General features: G+C 47.3%; 1 protein-coding gene across 1 annotated transcript in view; it reads left to right on the forward strand.

The window, feature by feature from the left end:
* Positions 1–10,000, forward strand: part of ppp1r21 (protein phosphatase 1, regulatory subunit 21) — a 49,089-nt gene that overhangs the window by 9,415 nt on the left and 29,674 nt on the right. The window contains exons 4-9 of the mRNA XM_082153951.1: positions 3,379–3,480; positions 4,011–4,175; positions 6,906–6,964; positions 7,520–7,614; positions 7,745–7,797; positions 9,391–9,540. Coding sequence (XP_082010077.1) covers positions 3,379–3,480; positions 4,011–4,175; positions 6,906–6,964; positions 7,520–7,614; positions 7,745–7,797; positions 9,391–9,540 — 624 coding nt within the window. The remainder of the gene's footprint in view (positions 1–3,378; positions 3,481–4,010; positions 4,176–6,905; positions 6,965–7,519; positions 7,615–7,744; positions 7,798–9,390; positions 9,541–10,000) is intronic.

Below are 10,000 nucleotides of genomic sequence, written 5' to 3' on the forward strand. Positions count from 1 at the left end.
CTCTGACCTCTGCATCCTCACACACTGACTGTACACCGCCTGATCTCTGACCTCTGCATCCTCACTCACTGACTGAACACCACATGACTTCTGACCTCTGCATCCTCACACACTGACTGTACACCTCCTGACCTCTGACCTCTGCATCCTCACTCACTGACTATACACACCTGACCTCTGACCTCTGCATCCTCACACACTGACTGTACACCTCCTGACCTCTGACCTCTGCATCCTCACTCACTGACTGTACACCTCCTGACCTCTGACCTCTGCATCCTCACTCACTGACTGTACACCTCCTGACCTCTGACCTCTGCATCCTCACACACTGACTGTACACCTCCTGACCTCTGACCTCTGCATCCTCACTCACTGACTATACACACCTGACCTCTGACCTCTGCATCCTCACACACTGACTGTACACCTCCTGACCTCTGACCTCTGCATCCTCACTCACTGACTGTACACCTCCTGACCTCTGCATCCTCACTCACTGACTGTACACCTCCTGACCTCTGACCTCTGCATCCTCACACACTGACTGTACACCTCCTGACCTCTGACCTCTGCATCCTCACTCACTGACTGTACACCTCCTGACCTCTGACCTCTGCATCCTCACACACTGACTGTACACCTCCTGACCTCTGCATCCTCACACACTGACTGTACACCTCCTGACCTCTGACCTCTGCATCCTCACACACTGACTGTACACCGCCTGACCTCTGCATCCTCACACACTGACTGTACACCTCCTGACCTCTGACCTCTGCATCCTCACACACTGACTGTACACCGCCTGACCTCTGACCTCTGCATCCTCACACACTGACTGTACACCTCCTGACCTCTGACCTCTGCATCCTCACTCACTGACTGTACACCTCCTGACCTCTGACCTCTGCATCCTCACACACTGACTGTACACCTCCTGACCTCTGACCTCTGCATCCTCACTCATTGACTGTACACCTCCTGACCTCTGACCTCTGCATCCTCACACACTGACTGTACACCTCCTGACCTCTGCATCCTCACACACTGACTGTACACCTCCTGACCTCTGACCTCTGCATCCTCACACACTGACTGTACACCTCCTGACCTCTGACCTCTGCATCCTCACTCACTGACTGTACACCTCCTGACCTCTGACCTCTGCATCCTCACACACTGACTGTACACCTCCTGATCTCTGACCTCTGCATCCTCACTCACTGACTGTACACCTCCTGATCTCTGACCTCTGCATCCTCACACACTGACTGTACACACTGACTGTACACCTCCTGACCTCTGACCTCTGCATCCTCACACACTGACTGTACACCGCCTGACCTCTGACCTCTGCATCCTCACACACTGACTGTACACCTCCTGACCTCTGACCTCTGCATCCTCACTCACTGACTGTACACCGCCTGACCTCTGACCTCTGCATCCTCACACACTGACTGTACACACTGACTGTACACCTCCTGATCTCTGACCTCTGCATCCTCACACACTGACTGTACACCACATGACCTCTGACCTCTGCATCCTCACACATTGACTGTACACCTCCTGACCTCTGACCTCTGCATCCTCACACACTGACTGTACACCGCCTGATCTCTGACCTCTGCATCCTCACTCACTGACTGTACACCACATGACCTCTGACCTCTGCATCCTCACACATTGACTGTACACCTCCTGACCTCTGACCTCTGCATCCTCACACACTGACTGTACACCGCCTGACCTCTGACCTCTGCATCCTCACACACTGACTGTACACCGCCTGATCTCTGACCTCTGCATCCTCACTCACTGACTGTACACCACATGACCTCTGACCTCTGCATCCTCACACATTGACTGTACACCTCCTGACCTCTGACCTCTGCATCCTCACACACTGACTGTACACCGCCTGACCTCTGACCTCTGCATCCTCACACAGTGACTGTACACCGCCTGACCTCTGACCTCTGCATCCTCACACACTGACTGTACACCGCCTGACCTCTGACCTCTGCATCCTCACACAGTGACTGTACACCGCCTGACCTCTGACCTCTGCATCCTCACACACTGACTGTACACCCTCTGACCTCTGCATCCTCACACACTGACTGTACACCTCCTGACCTCTGACCTCTGCATCCTCACACACTGACTGTACACCTCCTGACCTCTGACCTCTGCATCCTCACTCACTGACTGTACACCTCCTGACCTCTGACCTCTGCATCCTCACACAATGACTGTACACCTCCTGACCTCTGAATCCTCACACACTGACTGTACACCTCCTGACCTCTGACCTCTGCATCCTCACTCCCTGACTGTACACCTCCTGACCTCTGACCTCTGCATCCTCACTCACTGACTGTACACCTCCTGACCTCTGACCTCTGCATCCTCACACACTGACTGTACACCGCCTGACCTCTGACCTCTGCATCCTCACACACTGACTGTACACCTCCTGACCTCTGACCTCTGCATCCTCACTCACTGATTGTACACTACATGACCTCTGACCTCTGCATCCTCACACACTGACTGTACACCGCCTGACCTCTGACCTCTGCATCCTCACACACTGACTGTACACCTCCTGACCTCTGACCTCTACATCCTCACACACTGACTGTACACCTCCTGACCTCTGACCTCTGCATCCTCACACACTGACTGTACACCGCCTGACCTCTGATCTCTGCATCCTCACACACTGACTGTACACCTCCTGACCTCTGACCTCTGCATCCTCACTCACTGTCTGTACACCTCCTGACTTCTGACCTCTGCATCCTCACACACTGACACTCTAACATCATACAGTGTGTTTATTAGCTGTTTTTCTGGCTGTTCCTCAGTCTAGCTGATTTCATGAAACTCTCTTAGAAAGAAAGGTTCTGTGGGGTTCTGTAGGTCTCTGTGGGGCTCTGTGGGGTTCTGTAGGGCTCTGTGGGGTTCTGTAGGGTTCTGTAGGGTTCTGTGGGGTTCTGTAGGGCTCTGTGGGGTTCTGTAGGGTTCTGTGGGGTTCTGTAGGGTTCTGTGGGGTTCTGTAGGGCTCTGTGGGGTTCTGTAGGGCTCTGTGGGGTTCTGTGGGGTTCTGTAGGGCTCTGTGGGGTTCTGTAGGGCTCTGTGGGGTTCTGTAGGGCTCTGTGGGGTTCTCTAGGGTTCTGTAGGGTTCTGTGGGGTTCTGTAGGGCTCTGTGGGGTTCTGTGGGGCTCTGTGGGGTTCTGTGGGGTTCTGTAGGGTTCTGTGGGGTTCTGTATAGAACTCTAAGGTTGTCGACTCAGTTTTAAAGAACATTAATGCCAAAAAGGTGTTATATAAGGAGAAATGTCTTAAACGTGTCTGTCTGTGCAGAATAAAGGAGACTCGCCACCTCAAGTTAACCTACAGGCTCAGAATGTGTTCGATGAAGATCTGCGGAAGAAGATCCAGGAGAACGAAAGGCTTCACATCCAGGTGTGTGTGTGTGCGTGCGCGTGTGCGTGCGTGCGCGTGTGTGTGTGTGCGTGTGTGTGTGTTAGGGGGGTGTGTGCGTGTGTGTGTGCGCGTGTGCGTGTGCGTGCGTGTGCGTGCGTGCGCATGCGTGCGCGTGTGTGTGCGTGCGTGTGCGCGTGTGTGTGTGTGTGTGTGTGTGTTAGGGGGGTGTGTGCGTGTGCGTGATTTCAGCGTACACTTACGTCACTGCCTGGTAGTTCCTATTGTGCTGGGTTTTCTGAAGTAGTCGTGATTCGCCTCTCATAACATGACATGCTCTAGACACAGGCACGCATAGTGGATTTTCTTTTGTAATCGTGGCTTTGAACGATTACGTAATCGTGGCATCCGTAATCGTGATTAGAAATTCGATTAATTGTGCAGCCCTACATTAAAACAACAATTACGATATTATTGCAATCGATATATATCGCACACCCCTAGTGTGTGTGTGTGTGTGTGTGTGTGTGTGTGTGTGTGTGTAATAACACTATATAATTGTGTGTGTTCAGTTCTATGAAGCGGATGAGCAGTACCGCCGGCAGGAAGCTCAGCTGCGAGCGCGACTGGATCAGCTGGAGAAAGAGTCTGAGCAGCATCAGGCTGTAGTAGATGCTCTGACCAGCAGATACAGCGACACCATCGAGAAGCTGCAGAGCGACAAAGCTCGCCTCGAGGTCAGGCACACGATTATTAGGAGTGGCATTGGTACTCAAGGTCATGAGACACGATTATTAGGGGTGGGCATGAGTACTTGAGGTCAGGCACATGATTATTAGGGACGGGCGTGAGTACTCGAGGTCAGACACACCCTTATTAGGAGTGGCTTTGGTACTCAAGGTCATGAGACACGATTATTAGGGGTAGTCAAGTCAAGTCAAGTCAAGTATATTTGTATAGCGCTTTTCACAATACAGATTGTATCAAAGCAGCTTCACAGAATTAAGTTAAAATAATACAACAAAGTTTGTTTCAAGAGGAATTTATTGATTGATAAAATTAAATTAAATATCCCCAAAATATCCCCAACTGAGCAAGCCAAAGGCAACAGTGGCAAGGAACCGAAAAACTCCATCAAGTGACCTAACGGTGTCCTAAAACTCCATCAGGTGACCTAATGGAGAAAAAAAAAACTTGGGAGAACCCAGGCTCAGTCGGGGGCCAGTTCTCCTCTGGCATTTATGAGCTACAGGCCGGATTGTAGTTTGAACTGTAAGATTATATGAATGCCTGGCTGAAGAGATGCGACTTTAATCTAGTTTTAAACTGGGAGAGCGAGTCTGAGCAACGAACAGCATCAGGAAGAGTATTCCAGAGTTTTGGAGCCAAATGTGAAAACGCTCTCCCTCCTTTGGTGGTTCTGCATATCCTAGGTATGACCAAAAGCCTTGAATTTAGTGATCTTAAAGAGCGCGATGGATTGTAGGGCGATAGAAGATCCGTTAAATAGACTGGAGCTAAGCCGTTTAGGGCTTTATAAGTCAGTAGCAATACCTTGTAATTAATACAGAACTTTATAGGTAACCAATGCAGTGATGATAAAATTGGTGTTATATGATCATATTTTCTTGATCTCGTAAGAACTCTAGCGGCGGCATTTTGGACTAACTGTAGCTTGTTTATTGAGGATGCAGGACAACCAGCTAATAAAGCATTACAGTAATCCAGTCTCGAGGTCATGAATGCATGAACTAACTTTTCTGCATCAGAAACTGATAGCATATTACGTAGCTTAGCAATGTTTCTAAGGTTGAAAAAGGCTGTTTTTGTAACATATGAAATATGATTTTCAAAAGACAGGTTGCAATCGAGTATAACACCCAGGTCTTTTACTGTAGAGGATAAAGTAACAGGACATCCTATGATGTTAAAGTTGTATTGTGCGAGGTTTTGTGGGCGGTTTTTTGAACCGATAAGTATTACCTCTGTCTTGTCTGGATTTAATAAAAGAAAATTACGCGTCATCCAATCTTTTATATCTTTAACACACTCTGTCAATTTGGAAAATGTAGCGTTTTCATCCGGCCGTGATGAAATATATATTTGAGTGTCATCAGCATAACAATGGAAACTAATTCCATGTTTCCTTATAATATTTCCAAGTGGCATCATATATATTGAGAATAACAGAGGGCCTAACACAGATCCCTGCGGCACTCCATAGTTTACTGGAGTTATGATCGATTTTTCTCCATTTAAATAGACAAAATGGTAGCGGTCAGATAGGTATGATTTGAACCAGCTTAATGCTTGTCCTTGAACACCAGCATGAGTGCTCGAGGTCAAAAACACGATTATTAGGGGTGGACATGAGTACTCAAGGTCAGAGACACGATTATTGAGGTGGACATGAGTACTCGAGATCAGATACACGATTATTAGGGGTGAGCATGAGTACTTGAGGTCAGAGACACGATTATTAGGGGTGAGCATGAGTACTCGAGGTCAGAGACACGATTATTAGGGGAAGCGTGAGTACTTGAGGTCAGAGACACGATTATTGGGGTGGACATGAGTACTTGAGGTCAGAGACACGATTATTAGGGGTGAGCACGAGTACTTGAGGTCAGAGACACGATTATTGGGGTGGACATGAGTACTCGAGGTCAGAGACACGATTATTAGGGGTGGCATGAGTACTCGAGGTCAGAGACACGATTATTAGGGGAAGCGTGAGTACTTGAGGTCAGAGACACGATTATTGGGGTGGACATGAGTACTTGAGGTCAGAGACATGATTATTAGGGGTTGGCATGAGTACTCGAGGTCAGAGACACGATTATTAGGGGTGGCATGAGCACTCAAGGTCAGAGACACGATTATTAGGGAAAGCGTGAGTACTTGAGGTCAGAGACACGATTATTGGGGTGGACATGAGCACTCAAGGTCAGAGACACGATTATTAGGGGTGAGCAGGAGTACTCGAGGTCAGAGACACGATTATTAGGGGAAGCGTGAGTACTTGAGGTCAGAGACACGATTATTGGGGGTGGCATGAGCACTCAAGGTCAGAGACACGATTATTGGGGGTGGCATGAGCACTCAAGGTCAGAGACACGATTATTGGGGTGGACATGAGTACTCGAGGTCAGAGACACGATTATTAAGGGTAGCATGAGCACTCAAGGTCATGACAACACATTCACTGCTTCACACTTATGGATGTCAATGACACAACATGTTTAGAAAGGCATGTTTCTGTGATGCTGTAGCTGCGCTCACTGTGTTGTGTAATGGCGCTCAATGCCGCATGAAGCACATGACATGTTTATAAGATGATACTCGAGTGCTGAACATGCACATCCCTTCTGCTCTTCGTGTGTGTGTGTGTGTGTGTGTGTGTGTGTGTGTGTGTGTGTGTGTGTGTGTGTGTGTACAATGCATGTCTAATGATGATGTCGTGTCAGGTGATGGCTCAGACCCTGGAAAGAGAAGCCAAGGACTGTCGGGTCAGAACTGAAGAGTGGTAAATATGCACATTCGATCGGATTGCAGTAATGTTATCTGTGATCTTCCAGTACGCCTGTTTCACACTGACTGTGATTCTGATTAGTCTATTATAATCGATTTATACATCAGATTTCCAAATGCACATTCAACCACACTGAACAAAACCAAACCTAGAAGTCAGCACAACATAACATCACTCTGTTCATCTGTGCAAGTTATTTCATAGAAAGGAGAGACGGAGGGGAGGAGCGTTAAAATCTGTTCATCCTCAAACACGTCTCAATCTGAAGTCGGTCGCAGCTTCCGCTCACTCAGACTGACTGAATATTGTGGTTGCAATCACTGTGTGTGATGCCTATTTCTGAAAATGAGTTATTCCATGTTTTGTAATATGTTGCCTATAAAAGCCTTGTACAGTATTGTGTGGATAAAGTGTTTTATAGTGTTTAGAGTTGTCTACTCACCGACGCAGACAGTGTGACAGACGGATACAGACTGCTTTATCATTGACTTTCTATTGGAAGGTGTTGATAGTCAATCTATTTAGTGTGTGTGTGTGTGTGTGTGTCAGTCAGCAGCAGCTGAGGAAGTATCAGAGTGAAGTGAGCAGTCAGTTAAAGCACAGCAGCAGTTTGATCCTGGAGAAAGTGCCCTTTAATGACACCCGTGAGTAACATACACACACACATGAACACACACTCACTGACACACAAACACACACACACTCACACACACGTGATGTAGACTCAAGCTTTCCCTTCATGTGTGTAATGAGTGAATCTTGTGTTTTCCTCAGAGTCGAGTGACTACAACAGTCTGAACGTTCCTCTGCACAACAGACGGCATCAGGTGAGTGTGTGTAGTGTTGTCAGGTGACTGATAGAGCGGCGCTGACTTCCTGTTCCTCATCTACATCCTACATCCTGTCTACATCCCTCATCTCTTCCTGTTCCTGTTCCAACATCTACAAAGACAGCATCCATGCTTTCAATATGGAACTAGGCAAAGCTAGACAGACTTTCTTCTCAAATATTATAAACAGCAATTTAAACAACACACGCACTCTTTTTGCTACTGTAGAGAGACTGACAAACCCCCCAAGCCAGATTCCTAGTGAAATGCTCTCAGACAGCAAGTGCAGTGAGTTTGCTTCTTTCTTCTCTGAGAAAATCAATAATATCAGCACATATGGTGATCAGCACATCCTTGAGTTGTGCTGGGGTCAGACAGATCAGACCACCTGAGAAAGTAGTTACTATGTCTGATTTCAAAGAAATTGATGCTTTGTTTCCAGACAAGACTTAAAGAAACGTGTGCATGCTTTCATCACCAGCAGGGTGGATTATTGTAATGGACTCCTCACTGGCCTTCCCAAAAACACCATCAGACAGTGTCAGCTCATACAGAACGCTGAGCAGAACCAGAACATATGAACATATCACACCAGTCCTCAGGTCTTTACACTGGCTCCCAGTTAGATTTAGGATTGATTTTAAAGTATTATTACTGGTATATAAATCATTCAATGGCCTAGGACCTCAATACACTGCAGATATGCTCACTGAATATAAACCCAACAGATCACTCAGATCATTAGGATCATATCAGCTAGAAATACCAAGGGTTCACTCTAAACATGGCGAGTCCGCTTTTAGCTATTATGCTGGAACCAGCTTCCAGAAGAGATCAGATGTGCTCCTACTGTAGTCACATTCACATCCAGACTCAGAACACTTCTGTTTCACATCCAGACTCAGAACACTTCTGTTTCACATCCAGACTCAGAACACTTCTGTTTCACATCCAGACTCAGAACATTTCTGTTTCACATCCAGACTCAGAACACTTCTGTTTCACATCCAGACTCAGAACACTTCTGTTTCACATCCAGACTCAGAACATTTCTGTTTCACATCCAGACTCAGAACACTTCTGTTTCACATCCAGACTCAAAACACTTCTGTTTCACATCCAGACTCAGAACACTTCTGTTTCACATCCAGACTCATCCAGACTCAGAACACTTCTGTTTCACATCCAGACTCAGAACACTTCTGTTTCACATCCAGACTCAGAACACTTCTGTTTCACATCCAGACTCATCCAGACTCAGAACACTTCTGTTTCACATCCAGACTCAGAACACTTCTGTTTCACATCCAGACTCAGAACACTTCTGTTTCACATCCAGACTCAAAACACTTCTGTTTCACATCCAGACTCAGAACACTTCTGTTTAGCTGTGTGTTTACTGAATGAGCACTGTGCCGCTGTTCGTCCGACTGTTTGTACTGTACTGTATTTTATTTTATTTTTCTAAACTGTTTTAATTATTTAAATTTCTTTTTATTATTTTAATTTCTTCTATGTAAAGCACTTTGAATTGCCACTGTGTATGAAATGTGCTATATAAATAAACTTGCCTTGCCTTCCTGTGTGCAGCTGAAGGCTCGTGATGTGGCGGCTCAGGCTCTGGGCTTCCTGCAGAATCTGGTGTCGGCGCTGCTGAACTTGCACTCCTACACCGAGCAGAGAGTCCACATCTACCCACTCGACTCGTCCATCGAGGCCATCTCTCCTGTCAACCAGAGGGTACGAACACACACACACACACCTGCTGTGTTAATACACACGCCCACCAGAGGGTACGAACGAACACACACACACACACACACACACACACACACACACACACACACACACACACACACACACACACACACACACACACACACACACACACACACCTGCTGCGTTAATACACACGTCAACCAGAGGGTACTCACACACTCACACACACACACACACACACACACACACCTGCTACATTAATACACACGTCAACCAGAGGACACAAACACACACACACACACACACACACACACACACACACACACACACACACACACATACACACGTCAACCAGAGGGTACGCACACACACACACACACACACACCTGCTGCGTTAATACACACGTCAACCACAGGGTGCGAACACACACACACACACACACACACACACACACACACACACACCTGCTGCGTTAATACA

The sequence above is a fragment of the Leuciscus leuciscus genome, assembly GCF_965113295.1.
Source record: "Leuciscus leuciscus genome assembly, chromosome: 22".
NCBI lineage: Eukaryota > Metazoa > Chordata > Actinopteri > Cypriniformes > Leuciscidae > Leuciscus > Leuciscus leuciscus.